The following is a 15,330-nucleotide window of genomic DNA, read 5'->3' as shown; positions in this document are numbered from 1 at the left end:
CATTCCACTATCTGTTCCTTCTACCTATGCTTTAGTTAGGACTCTCCTATATGTTACTTTTTGTATTCTATAATAAATCATCTATGTTAAAGATTCTAACAGTTATTAATACCATAACATTGTAATTATTTGATTATTATTAATACTGTAATGTGTTATTTATATATTTAATATTTCATATTGTTTACTTTTATTTACTCTATATTATTTAATTATTGTATTAAATTATACTTTTTGTATTTCACTACTTAGAGTTCTATCGTTGTTACTAACATGTGTAAATTTATATTTTTCAAAGATGTAATGATTACGTTTTGAATCAGTATTGACTTTAAAATGTCAATCATAATTTATATATGTATGTATGTATGTATATAAAATAACCAAATTTAATCTAAAATTTCTATTATTAATTAATAAAACATAAACATTGAATGTTTCGATTATGCTACTAAACTTATTTTTGCTAACATATCTTTATATTAGTGTTGGATATTGCCAATATCTATGAGAACACTCTAGAAGATAGATACTATCAAAACTTGTAACAATAATCAAATATTGGATTAACATAAGCTAGAGTAACTGAATTAATCGTAGGATTCATTTATTACATAAAAGAAACGTAATAACACAGTGGCAAGTAATCTTGATAGAAATTTGTAAATTTAGGTTATGTTAGGTTAAGTTTTTACTTATTTAAAAATACGATTCTCGTATCCCCGTTGACTGTTGAGTGTTAAGTCAGATAAAAAGTAACTATATAGCTGGATTTAGCGTAATAAATTATGTATAAAGAATACAGAATTTGGAAATTTTAGAATAATTTACTACTCTTCAATTTAGTCTTGGTTTTTTGACAATAGTTAATTAAGTAAATTAATTATTGAGATATCGTATTTGATTTGTTTTGTAATTTTTGCAGGTTATATCAGAAAAATGTATGCAATATATTATATTTACATTTTTATAATTATTTGTCTTATAATAATTACAAGAATATATTTTATGATATTTTGTACATATAAGACAGAACAAAAATCAGTTCGTATTCATCCTGTTAAAACAATAATAATATTAGGGTCTGGTGGACACACTGCAGAAATGATAAGAATTCTTAAATATTTAAGCTTTGAAAATTATTCACCAAGAATATATGTACATGCAGATACAGATGTAATGAGTATCGAAAAAGTGAAAGACTTAGAAAAAAATAATACAGACTATAAAATAAAACAAATTCATAGAAGCAGAGAAATTCATCAGCCATATTACAAATCTGTTTATTCTACTATTCATGCAACTTTGCAATCAATTCCAATTTTATGGAGAGAATGCCCAGATTTACTTTTGTGCAATGGTCCAGGCACTTGTGTTCCTATGTGTATTATAACATTTTTATTTAAAGTATTCTGTGTAAAGCAAACAACTATAATATTTGTTGAAAGCTTTTGTAGAGTTAAAACATTATCTTTAAGTGGGAAAATTTTGTATTACATAGCTGATTATATATTTGTACAGTGGCCATATTTAAACAAATTAATGTATAAAAAGATATTATATATATACAAGTAAAATAATTATGATATATATTTTTAATTTATTTTTTTAATTACATTACCTATGCCATTTTTAGAAAATGAGTAATTGCATGTTCATTGCAAAAATAATTCCATGGGATTTGGTAGAAAATTCGCAGAATTATTTACCCATAGAAATGAAAATACATTTATCAACAATAATAATCAAACTAAAATGCTTCACTGAAAATAAAATGTAAATACAAGTTTTTATATGTTATCTTATAAAATTACTATGAAACTAAAATCTACATATGTTTTTCTTATATACAAATCTATAGATCATATTTAGATGTTTTTTTTGTAGTTACTCACATTGCATGTAATTTTATTATTAAATGTGAATAAAAAGTAGAAGAATTTAAACATATAAACAGAATAAAATATTTATACACAGTGACCTTTTGATTTAAATCAATAATAACTGTTTAATTATAACACTAAATTATAGACTGTTTATTGTAGAATATACTAAAATAATTTTCCACTAATTTTTGTATATTATTGTGATATATTTTTCACAATTCACAATAATTTATTCTCCAATAAAAGATATATTTCATGAGAGTGAAATTGTTTGAATTTATTCTTATAGAAACAATTTACAATTTAGTGTTGTACTATAAATTATTGTTAGTTAAAATCAAGCATCCTATTTATAAGAATACTTGTTTGTGTCATTGTATGTGTTCTTCATAAAATATAATTTTAATAATGTAATAGACATTGATATTTTTGTGCAAGGAATTTATCAAGAAAATGGGTAAAAAGTACATTAATTCTAGTTGAGGCATGTTTGGATAAAACATGGGAAATATTAAATTCAGGACATTGGCAGTCTGTTCCAGTAGAATATCGATACTGTTATTCATTGTGTACTATTTTAAAGGTATTAGGCATTAATTATTTTCTTTAATATATGTATTACACAAGATATTTTAAAAGAGTATTATAATTATAGACAATATTAGTAGAGATTCAATATAACAATGATGAGATCACAAAGAACATGGCATTATTAAAAATTATTGTTCAACAAATTGATAAAGGTATTCTGTTGGGAGCTCCACTTCCAAATATGCCTTCTTTATTACCAACAATTGCAGCAAAGCTAAATTGTGCTTGTAAGTATTGTAATAAAGAAATGCAACTAACATAATAAATTTATTTGTTAAATTATTGTACTACACGTTTATATTATTATTTTGGTATTATTTTTGTAGTAGAACTATTAGAACCATTGAATTTAAAAGAATTGATTATTGATTCTAAAAATTTACTCCAATCTTCACTTCCTGGATTCACTGAAATTACTTATTACAACAAACCATCAATGGAGTTATTTTATAGAGAAATATTTATGTTAAAAGTTCCAGCACTATTAAAAGGTAATCTTATTTTCCTGATTATAGTTACAGTATTTAAAACTAATGTTGTATTAAATTATTAATTAAATTATATTGGATTATTAAATATAAAACAAATTTTTTCTAATTATTTATCAATAATATTTTTGTAAAATATTACATAAAGTTACTTTTATCATAAGTATTGTATGAATATGAATGTACATACTGTAGAAAACATGTGGTAGTTTAATAAAACTATATTTACAATACCAATATATTATTAGTATCACATAATTGCTTTTTTATTATTTAAACTTAATCCTTAAACAGAAAATGATTTAGTTTTATTTAGTAACGTAAATCTACATTATTTATTTTTATACAATTCTTATGTGTAACTGTAGGTTGTATTAAACATTGGAAAGCTTTAGAGCGATGGAAAGATTTAAATTATTTAAGTAAAATAGCAGGAAATCGTACAGTACCTATTGAAATTGGATCACGTTATACCAATGAAGATTGGACACAACAACTTCTTAGTTTTTCTGAATTTTTACAAAAACATATATTAGGAAAACATAACGAAGTTGGTTATTTGGCACAACATCAACTATTTGAGCAGGTTCTAACATTTCTGATCTTTTATCCTTTGTATTAAATTAATAGTGTACTCAAGAAGAATTCAAATATTAAATATACAATAATAATTCTAGGTTCCTCAACTAAAAGATGATTTTACAATACCTGAATACTGCAATTTTTCAGACAATGATGAAGTGGAGTCACCAGACATAAACGCTTGGTTTGGACCTAGTGGAACTGTTTCACCGTTGCATTTTGATCCAAAAAATAATCTTTTGTGTCAAGTATGAGAATTTTGTTTTGCTTTAAATTTATATTTTACTATGCTGTATCACATACTAAAATACTACTTTTGTTGGTAATTTCAACAATTATATTTTAGAAAGATGTTATTTTTTTTCATTAAAAGTTTTTCATTTATAGCTTCTGAAATATTTGGTGTATTTAATGTCAAATACTTAATATCATTGTTTTCTGTTAATTTTTAGGTATTTGGGTATAAAAGAGTTATTTTATATGATCCAAAGGATTCATCTGCTTTGTATCCGTACAATACCAGGTTACTTAGTAACACTGCACAAGTTGATCCTTTGAATCCAGATTATGAAAAGTGGCCGAATTTTGTTAAAGCTAAAGGTTTGATGGCTTACTTGAAACCAGGAGAAATGCTTTATATTCCTCCAAAATGGTGGCATCATGTAACAGCCTTAACTCCAAGTTTCTCAATCAGTTTTTGGTGGAATTAAGTACAAGATAAACATTGATTTAAGAAACTATTAAATGTGTTCAAAATATTTGTAATATACATAGTGTAGTTTATGTAAATATTTGTAATATAGATAGTGTAGTTTATGTAAATATTTGTAATATAGATAGTGCAGTTTTATTAATATCAATTATTAATTGTACATTAAAAGTAATATTCCTAATTCAATTGAAATTATATTTATACAGAGTGAAAGAAGTATATTAAGATTACAAGAAGTAAGGAGCAAAGGAGTAGTCATTGAAATTAAGAATTTTCGCAAGCTACTATAAAACAATAATCATATCATTCCATTCACAATATCGAATTAAGTTTTTTTTACAATTGTTATTATCATAACAAAGTTAATATCTATTAGAAATTAATAAACTTTTTCAATAATAGCATCTTAAAAATTGTATGACATATCATTCAGTAAATTTCATGTATATCCAGATATATGTGTATAAATAGTGCACATATTTTATTTATACTTGAAAAGAGTAAAATACAGAATAATTTTGTCTTATTTTGCGATTATTTTCCTATTATTATGTAACTGTTTTTCTTATTTTCTTCCCATTCGATTACAATCTTAATTCACTGTTTCTGGTACTTTATGTATTTCGATTTTTTTCACTTCAAAAGAAGAGTAAAAATAAACTATAATCTATGATAACTTATTAAAATGTTATATTTGTATGTTAAATATATTTCATGTATGAATGTCTCTCTACGTAATAGCCAAAGTAGAAGCTTAAGTTTTATTTTAAATAGAATCCTTCAATAGTACAGTAATACTAAGAAAAAATTTATTTAGTAACTAAAATTTACAATGTTATATGTATAGATACAAAAAATAAAAATGAATGAAAAAAGAACAAGAACAGTAAGTTAAATTATCTTATTTTATATTTTTGCGATCTTATTCATTATATACAGAATGAACGTTCTACGCATTCAATACGCAATTAATAAACAATTTAAGAAATGACAATGTGATCACATTAAACAAAAAATTAAATATTGTCAAGTACAATTTGAGGATTTAAATAAAATATGTATATGCAAATTACTAAAACGGATGCATTACAAAAGCGTGCATGAGAATAAAACATAATGCTATAAATAACATCTGACCTACGTTTTCAGTATGGAGCGTAGAAAATACATATACGTATACGTAAAGTCTGTCAAACGAAATACACAGTTTATTATTTGGGAATGACGACAGAGGAAGCATTTGCACCGATCATTAGGCTCCAGGTAACAATGTGTGCAAAATAACATCACCAAAGAATGTTTTACACATTTGTGTTTGAGCTTAAATACCGTAATTTACTTTAAACGGTTTAAACATTTATTCAGATTCCATTGTACATCAAATTAAATAATTATTTCAATTTTCTAAATAAATTACTGTAGAAATAATTCCAAACAAATAATAAAGCACATTATTTCTCAATATGGTTTAAGTTCTAAAATAATAGAATCTGAACGTTTATATTTTTACATAAAACGCTATACCAAAGAAACATTGATTGATTTGTTTTGAAAAAAGTTAAACAATTTATCTAATAAGATAATATAGTATGTCATTTTTTAAATTATAGTAGTATTTATGCCAGTACTTAAGAGGTTCATAATTATTTTCAGAAAGACAACATAATTAATATATTATTTTATTAAATAAAACCCACATGTAATACTAAGTCAAATAAAAAAAAAACATTTATATTTACGTATAAATATACTTAATTGTACATAAGTGAAAAGACAAAAACTTTATACATAGTTTGCGAAAATAGAATACCAATTGAAATAGGTCGTTGGATTAGCATTTATGTCAGTCATAACACTGTGTTAATAAAAATATATAGATCCGTTTAAAATAATATGAATAATTTAAAATCTCGAGAACTGTTACCTTAAAAAATTATCAGATATGTTCTTTATTTAAAACATATACTGCTTTATTATAAATGTAATAACACTAATAAATGGTTACTTATTCACTGCACTTTAGAATTCTCTTTAACCCGTCATAATCAAAATTTAATTACAGCCTTATTTATATTACTTCTGTATATGCTTTTTGTGATGCGAAACATACATGGAATTGTATATTGCATTAATAATATTATTAATATGGTGATAAATTAAGTTATGTCTAAAAATTATTCATACGATGTTAGGATTTAATTCCATAAATTGCATACTACACAGTATATAGTATACTGTACACTTGACGCCATCAAAGACGAACAATTATTTTATAAGAGTATTTTACGAACAGTTAATATTTTTAAATTAAAATAATGCATTGTAGATTCAAGATTAAAAATCTTACTATACTAATGTGGAAGAATTTCAAAGAATAGTATACTACTACGATTATAAATGCATGAACTGGAATACTTTTTAAGTTCTATTATTAACACTTTCGGACCTAGAATTTAGATGCGGTTTTCGGTCGGGTTTCGTTATCTGATCATTTTTTTAAATAGTGTTGAACAAATTGTAAATGTACGGTACATTGGAAACGATCATTGCATAGTTTTACAGGTACAGATGTTTATATAACATACGTGGGTAAATACAGATTATACAAAAAAAATGTCGATTTCAAAATATCATGTACACGTGCATACGAGAGGTGTTTGAAAACTTCGCGGCCTCGCATAGACAAAAATTATTTTTCATTTTCTTTTCCTTATTGTTTAGTATATGCCATGTATCATAATGCTGCAACGTCGTTATATTCTCTTTATAATTAAATTTATTGTGATTCAGAAAATAGCTTTCCGCTGCATCTATCATTTCACAATTAGAAAAATATTTACGTCAAACTCAGGAATTTATTCACTTTAAAGAATAGCCGAAAATCTGATAGAACCATATCAGTCGGAATAAAACGTGTAATACCAAACGATTATCAATTTCGTAAATTTTGTCTATCGCACCTGCTCACGTGTGAGTCAGTGAAGTATCGTGATGAAACACTTTTTTCCTTGGCAGTCTTAGTTTCATTGAGACCAGTTGCCAAACAAAGATCAGCTGACGGATCATTTTAGAAATTAACTTATTTTCATAAAATAGTTGAATGTTTATAATGGCATCCCATAATGGGATGAGTAATTAAAACACTATTTATCGGAAAGTCATGAATTTTTTAAATGTTCTTTGTAGATACGTTACTATCAGGTCCGAAAGAGTTAAATTCTTATCTGCGATCTTGATTGACCTTGAGTGACTGTGTATATTAAAACATCCGTATATTATGTATATGTATATATACACACTTATGTATATTAAAAAACCTGTAGTTCCGTTAAAAAAAAACTTTGCGATCTTGAAATCATCTTGACATCGTATACAGAAAGCAAATTGAGGCATAGAGTGGGCCCTTTGAACATTTAAATTTCGTTTAATATTTTTAAAAATGTTCAATTGTTATGCTCATCCTGTATAAATCGATGTAATAGGGCCATTGTGTCTTTAAAAATAAGAATAATTATTCAATACAAAAATTGGGTGGTGTTATAAAAAGTCGAATAACGTGCAAAGGTAATTTCTTTGAGAAATAATTTCTTTTCGTAGGAAAAAAGAGTTTTCCATATTTTTTTAAATGCCAGCTCGTATCTGTTTCTGCTAATTTAAAGGGTTTCTAGACAAGTTCAAGTGTCCCCACTTTAGGAGTTTATTTTCTCTCAGCCAGAAGATAAAAAGAGGTCACATGTTTAGAGACACTTTCTTTCCGAGTTATAAATGCTGTTTTGTTTGCAGTAGAATTCTGTGATAATGCTTGAAAAGTTTATAGAGGTTTGATCTTACGGCGAATATTGTTCTTCTTTTTGTTCTTCTTTCTACTGTTTTTTTTTACTTTTCGATTAATTCGATCACAAGCATTCTCATTATTTATCACCGATACAGAAAACGATAACATTTTATAAAATTTTATCGCAGAGAAGTAGTGTTTATAATTCGAAGAAGAAGTGTTTCTAGATGTACAATAGTATGACCTTTTCCCATTCTTAAGGTGAACAGAATACGTTTCCAAAATTTAGCCATATTTTTCTGGAACATTTTGTACACTGTATTAGTATTGTACAGTTATACAGTAGTATTAATATTTAAATTTACAGTATACGCGAAACAAAGTAGGAAGTTACTTAATAATTACTATAAAATTCACGATTTTTAAGAATAATGGCTCGATAAAAGTCATCCTGCCTCATTTTCTCTACTCGAGGATTCAGCTTTTATCTTTTGCAATTCTTCGCTTTTTAACAGCAAAGGGAATTATAACCAAAAGTAATATTCAAATGAATCTTCCTCCGATACAATAAACATTTATACAACGTACGTACATAGATGGTACATACTCCTCGAATGAGAATATAATACGGTATATCGTTTCGAAGAGTGTAATAATTATTGTTAAAAGTTCCACATTGATTTAAGTTTGTCGTGTACGTGGAACAGATTCAAATTTTACTGTTTCCTTATCATTGTTATGCAGCACACGAATCACTTCATATGCCTCCTTTCGGATACACTTCAAGGATATCAGTTAAATGGATTCAATGAATTTTGCATGCCGTTAATTTACATAAACTGTATAACAGGATTTAGTTGAATGTAAATACGTTTTGTTTTAAAATAAAACGGATATGAACTAGTTTCTCAAACGGCGCTGGAAAGTTTTCTCTTATTATACTTCGTTCCCTTGTAATCGTTATTAATCCTTTCGTATTATAATTAATCGTGGTGATCTTTGCTCGGTTGATAATTCGCGCACGGTAAAACTCGGTTAATATTATGTGGACTGTCGTGTTGAGAAAGAGGGTGACAGAGGAGGAACGAACGAAGAATGTATCGCCAAGTTTGATAGGCGCTTGCGCATTGCGATCGCAAAGAATGATAAACCGTATAACTTGGTACGAGGAAAACAAGGACAGGTATAACAAGGGTGAGAAAGGCAACGATGCAACCCCTGTTTTTCCCGTAATCGTTGCCGCTCGATTCTGCGCCTTAGTCAGCATACGGGGCGACTCCTATATTCCTGTTTGCTTTTAGCGTTACCCCAGAAGCGCATGAATGGTGATTTAACGTGTGCCGAAAAAAAGAACTTTCGTGTCCGGCAGTCACTGGACAGGTGAAAGAATTAGGAGGATAAGTGTCTAATCTCCTGTAAAGCACAATGGTTACGGGCAATACTAGCCAGGTATGGTTCTATATATTTTACACGAACGGAACTGCCGGAATGTTGCCGGTATTCTTCGCCTCTCTCGACCGATCGAAGGGTGTGAACTTCCGCGAGTGGTACATCGAAATAATTCCGTCTTTTCATTTAAAATATACCAAACTGAACGGCTCGAACGTTATCTCGTTATTACGCAAACTTTCCTTTTTACGCGAACGGGCAAACGTACGGGGAAAGTAAAAGTTTTAGAAGTCTGCCCGATAACTACGTATTCGATAAAGTAAAAAAAAAAGGAGTCGTGGGATGAGATAAATTGTACAATTATAAAAAAAAAAGCGTATACGTAGAAATGTAGGTTTCGTGAGCTGGTTGCTGGCGTGTGAATGCTATATCGATATTGTTCCCGAAGGCTGTTATTAAAAAGGAGGTGCCCACGAAAGGTTTACGATTCGGGGGAACGAAATTTATGACACAAGAAATTAGGGCTGCGGATTGGATAAAGGTCACCGCAAAGTATAAGATTTGAATTGACCGTATCTCTTTTAACTAAATGTCAGCTATGCTTTTTCATGATATTCTAACTTAAATACGATTTATCATTATTATCATCTTTTACGCGCTTTAAAAATAGTATCAGAAGGTTGTACGAGAGTAAAAGAGTTTTATTGATATTCTTTTATGATTACGTGCCCTTCGTATACTAATAGATTCTTAGATTTGTGTACAAAATGCTAATATCCGTATGTATGTAAGTGTCGTAATTATATATTATTTCACTGATATATATGTATACGTTGTTTACCAGTGATATATACAATTTAATATCTAAGACGTGCTTATAATTTCGTTAAATACTTTATGGGGAAATTCTAGTATCAACGGGAGCAAAAATAGATCATTTTTAAAATTAAATATACTTTTTCAAAGACGTTTTGAATAATAATTCGTTAAAAGACACTATCGTACTCTCTCGACAATTATATTCCAAAATTGATAACTCTTTACTAAATCACAGTACAAGTAAAAAAAAATATACGTAAAATTGTGCTATATTCTTTTTTATCTATGCTATATTATTTTGGATTTGAGTTTGTTCCGTAAGACTAAAGTTGGAATAATTTTATACGTTTTTTTCAATTTCTTGAAACTATTAAATCAATCTAGAAATGGTCAAATTTTTCCATAGCTTGTGACTTCAAGTAATGAAACTATATCTATCAATTCGATATAGATACTAGTCTAAAGAGCACATTCAGTGTGTTATGTACCAGTTAAAAAAAGTAAGGCAATTGTAGCGATGAGAAACGTACACGTTAAAGACGGTTTAGAAGATGTCGGTCAAGGAAGTAGAGCTTCTTGTCACGAGACTTGTAGAATTAAATGAATAAATTTGACGAACAACGGTTAAATAAATTCCTATTATAATTGTTGAAGATCTGCCATAGAAACTAAACTGAACTCATTCTATAATTCATCATCGTTTGAAAAATATTGAAAAGACTTGCATGTATGAATAATAGGTATAGCATTTACCGTGAGCAAAAAATGAGTGCAAGCTCCTTCGAAACAGAAATTGTATAGTAATCTGAAATGTTAAAGGCAACGGGTTAGTTATATAAAGTAACCTCGGTGTTACAATTGAAATAAGGACTACGCAAGAAAGTTTGATTGTCTGTTTGGTGGGAAACAGAAGGAATCGTTCATTATAAACTGATACCTGATGACCCAATAATAACTAAGGATGTTCCTTGTAAGCAATCACACTGTTTAAAATTTCTATTGGAAGAAAAATGTGAATCGTTGGTTTGCAATTTTGTTTCATCACGATACCGTGACATTTTCATTGCAAAGGAAACGTTATGAAAATTACAAATCTGCATTTCTGTAATTATAAATCATCCAATATAATCATTGATTATCGTTCCATCAGATGTCCATATTTTTAGAAATCTTCAAAAGTATTTGTACGAAAAATAATCGAATACACGAACCAAATCAAAACTCGAATCAAACGAATGTTATAAAAAGGGGCTTAGAAAAATTAAATATATGATTAATAATTACATTATTCATTGATACGCAAACATTATACTATTAAATAATGATAAGATCAATTTTAAACTGTATTTAATACTGATTTTTTGTTTTACACTTAGGCTGACGATACGACAGCATTTCTTCGCGCTGTTCGGTCTGGAAACCTTGAAAGGGTGATCGAATTCCTCGATACTGATTTGGATATTAATACAGCTAATTCGGTAAGTATCGAAGCAATGTACAAAATTTAATATCCATTCCATGTTGTTAGGATTTATTGGGCTTCGCATTCGATTGTTCAATATTACTGTATTGTATTTTAGAATGGTTTAAATGCTTTACATTTAGCATCGAAAGATGGTCACGTCGAAATAGTAACAGAATTATTGAAAAGGGGTGCTAAAGTCGATGCGGCTACGAGAAAAGGAAATACTGCGTTGCACATAGCTTCGTTGGGTGAGTATAGTATATATATATCAATAATATTGAACAAAATTTGTTACATTCGTAAATTTTCAGCTGGACAAGCAGAAGTAGTCAGCATACTTATACAATATGGAGCTGCAGTTAATATCCAATCACAAAATGGTTTTACACCTTTGTATATGGCTGCTCAAGAAAATCAAGATGAAGTGGTGAAATTGTTACTTAGTAATGAAGCTAATCAGAGCCTTGCAACAGAGGTAAATATTCAAATTTGGTTAACTTGTTTATTGGTACATTTGTCGATTACAGTAAATAGCAGAATTTAAAACCGACCATCTAAAGAATTTTTTTACTGCTACGGATAGCAATTTTTATTCGACCGTTTTTTTAGGGAAGATTGTATTTCTATATACCTGATCAATACAATATAAATTCAGTTGAAATTATTATTGGCAAAATTTCTGTTATAAATTGTGCATATTTATGGCTATTTAGTATTCTATTTATTATCTACTTTTTTATTGTTAGTCAACCTGGATTGTTTCACTTTCGAAGATTAATCAATGCATGGTTATCTGTAAATAAAACTTGATCGAAAGCATTTCGTCGTCTTGACTTGTTTTAGTTCCCATTTGTAGAATTGTAGATAATTTTGAAAATTATGTGGTAAGAATGAAGTATATAACCACCAAATACTTCATTGATCGATATCACTCGTGTTCGAGTCGTTTTGCTCTACTTTGTTGATACTATTTAGTATCAATTTCATTCTATTCTTGGATTGGACTAGTTATTTTTTATCCACGTTTTCTGTTCTTAATAACGAGTGATCTTAACTATGTTTTAAAAAAAATGTATTACAAAGATTTGATCAGGAAATCTTTCTTCTCTATAAATAGGTTTTCTAGTTGATTTTCAATAACCTTGAATTTCAGATCATTGTACTTGTATTAAAAGTTTATATTAAGAGACAAATAAAAAAATATATCGTATCATTAAAAAATAGTTATAACTTTAATGTACTTTTGAGGTTTCCACTTTTATTAGATCACGTGACATTCTCTCGAAATAACTTTTAAAACAATTACTTCTACCTCTGAAAGTAAACCAGTTATTCGTGTAGTTTGATGTAAATACATTTGCATTATTTATATATAAACATGATATTTGTATTATATTTTATATATTTGATGTAATGTAACCTATTTAATAATATTTTAGGATGGATTTACACCTCTTGCTGTGGCAATGCAACAAGGGCACGATAAAGTTGTTAGTGTGCTCTTAGAGAATGATTCTAAGGGAAAAGTTAGATTGCCAGCGCTTCATATTGCAGCTAAAAAAGATGATTGCAAAGCGGCTGATCTATTATTACAAGTAAGTAATCATAAAAATAACTAAATGTTCTTTCCGTTATCGTGTTTCTAAACAATACTGCACTACGTTTTTTCGTATCGAAACTCTGTGGATTTTAATATACCGAAGTATATTTGGTTTTTTCTTTCTTTCAGAACGATCATAAACCCGATGTCACTTCGAAAAGTGGTTTTACACCGTTGCATATCGCCGCCCATTATGGTAACGAAGAAGTAGCGCGTTTATTAATAAAGAGGGGTGCCGATGTGAATCATTTAGCGAAGGTAATCAAATATTTGTACTCGTAAATATCTTTATAGATTTGTATTAATATTCCTAATTTCTCTTATCAGCATAATATAAGCCCCTTACACGTTGCGGCAAAATGGAATAAAAACAATATGGTTAAAGTATTATTAGAAAATTCTGCACAAATCGATGTTAAAACTAGGGATGGTTTAACGCCGCTTCATTGTGCAGCAAGATCAGGTCACGAACAAGTGATTACCACATTGCTTGAACATTCTGCACCTATCAGCGCACGAACGAAAGTACGTAAGATATTTCGATTAAAAATAATTAATCGAATTTCACATCCTACCAAACAGTAGGAATTAGTAATAACGCGTATGAAATATCTGTTACTACGATGTGCTTTTAAAAAAAAATTTCATCACTTTAAAGATTCATTGCCTTATTGACGATTCGAACAAAATCACGATGACGTAATGTAAATAACTGTTTTATTCGTTTCTTGTGTTAATCTCAGTATGTTTGAAATATTATTTGGAAAAATTGTATCAATGTAGAAAAAGAATTGTCGACCTTATAAATGGGTCTTTATAATCTTCTGAACAAGTCTCAAAGCATGGTGATGAAACGTTGAGAATTTATACAATGAATAAATTATTTGAAATGATCATAAAAATTGTGTTCTTTATCATCGTCGTGATTTAAAGCCTTTTAAGAGCAAAGAAAAATTGTATTTTTTGTTTTAAATAAAGTACTTGTTATTATGTTATTTAGCAACACTGACTGAATGCATCAGTTTTACAAAAAGTGCAATTATATATTTTAGAGTGGACTCGCGCCATTGCATATGGCATCCCAAGGGGATCATGTGGAGGCAGCGAGAGTATTATTATATCATCGAGCATCGGTCCATGAACTTACGATCGATTATTTAACTTCTCTCCACGTTTCTGCACACTGCGGACACGTCAGAGTCGCAAAATTGCTCCTCGATCGAAAAGCTGATGTAAACGCACGGGCTTTAAATGGCTTCACACCATTGCACATTGCTTGTAAGAAGAATCGAATAAAAGTGGTTGAACTTTTATTAAAACACGGAGCATCAATTGAATCTACAACCGAGGTAATTAAAGTCAAAAGTTAATATACTGTTCTATTTATTGCCTGCATACCTGATTTGTTTGCAAAACCTTTTAAATTATCTTTGTCATTAATAATATACTGCCTGATAAACATAAAGTACCTTACGAGATTATTTCTAAACTGTGAGGATATATTAAAAAATGTATATAAACGTTTTCATTATGCAGTGCGTTGTATAATTCTATTGAAAATATTTAAATAAAACTTAGAGAGCATAAATTTTAACAGTAAAAGTTGTTCAATAAAATCATGAAGTATATGGAATAAATAAAAGTGTAAGCAAAGGTAATCGTCTTTATTAGAAGTTGTCCTCCACGGAAATAAATAATTCTTGTACGTGTAGTTTCTTAATATATTGTCAAAATTTAGAAATATCATATCGGTTACTTTATAAGAATTATCTTATACAATAAATGTTGACATGCAGTGAGTATTACATACATTATGTAATATTGTATATAACATAATTCAAATTGTAATATTTTTTGAATAATCAAAAGCCAATGAAAAGATCAGGATGGTACACAGTGCATACCAGTAGGGAAATTATTGCATCAGGATAGTAATTTTTAAAGAAATTTCATATGTACCAGTAAATTGCATGGAATATTCTGCAATATAGTACGTAAATATTTTTAGTTTTTGTTTAATATT

The 15,330-nt window shown here is 28.3% G+C and overlaps 2 protein-coding genes across 9 annotated transcripts in view; both read left to right on the top strand.

Annotated features, from left to right (window-relative positions):
* The first annotated feature begins 324 nt into the window (after positions 1–324).
* On the top strand, positions 325–4,774 carry LOC143150004 (bifunctional peptidase and arginyl-hydroxylase JMJD5). Of its 4 annotated transcripts, XM_076317979.1 has the most exons (9): positions 463–639; positions 926–941; positions 1,637–1,776; positions 2,325–2,469; positions 2,542–2,704; positions 2,804–2,968; positions 3,334–3,551; positions 3,643–3,795; positions 4,000–4,774. In XM_076317979.1, exons 3-9 carry the CDS (start codon positions 1,640–1,642, stop codon positions 4,255–4,257), a joined length of 1,239 nt encoding a protein of 412 aa, XP_076174094.1. In that variant the 5' UTR covers positions 463–639; positions 926–941; positions 1,637–1,639; the 3' UTR covers positions 4,258–4,774. The 4 variants fall into 4 exon arrangements, with proteins under 4 accessions (XP_076174096.1, XP_076174094.1, XP_076174093.1 ...); XM_076317978.1 differs by lacking the exon at positions 926–941; XM_076317980.1 differs by lacking the exons at positions 463–639; positions 926–941 and adding an exon at positions 734–755.
* A 668-nt stretch (positions 4,775–5,442) lies between these two features.
* The window catches only part of LOC143150636 (uncharacterized), a 45,533-nt gene continuing 35,645 nt past the window's right edge, over positions 5,443–15,330 (top strand). For 2 of the 5 annotated variants that reach the window (XM_076319082.1, XM_076319083.1), the window contains exons 1-8: positions 5,443–5,522; positions 11,619–11,720; positions 11,823–11,955; positions 12,019–12,182; positions 13,147–13,302; positions 13,437–13,565; positions 13,635–13,832; positions 14,360–14,656. In XM_076319082.1, coding sequence (XP_076175197.1) covers positions 5,481–5,522; positions 11,619–11,720; positions 11,823–11,955; positions 12,019–12,182; positions 13,147–13,302; positions 13,437–13,565; positions 13,635–13,832; positions 14,360–14,656 — 1,221 coding nt within the window. In that variant the 5' untranslated portion in view covers positions 5,443–5,480. Of the gene's footprint in view, positions 5,523–9,343; positions 9,484–11,618; positions 11,721–11,822; positions 11,956–12,018; positions 12,183–13,146; positions 13,303–13,436; positions 13,566–13,634; positions 13,833–14,359; positions 14,657–15,330 lie in introns of those variants that run through there. The other 3 variants (XM_076319080.1, XM_076319085.1, XM_076319081.1) reach the window with 3 other exon arrangements.

This window comes from Ptiloglossa arizonensis, chromosome 8 (genome assembly GCF_051014685.1).
Source record: "Ptiloglossa arizonensis isolate GNS036 chromosome 8, iyPtiAriz1_principal, whole genome shotgun sequence".
NCBI classification, from domain to species: Eukaryota; Metazoa; Arthropoda; class Insecta; order Hymenoptera; family Colletidae; genus Ptiloglossa; species Ptiloglossa arizonensis.
The sequence above is the reverse complement of the archived record's forward strand: the minus strand, read 5'-3'. Positions and strand labels throughout refer to the sequence as shown.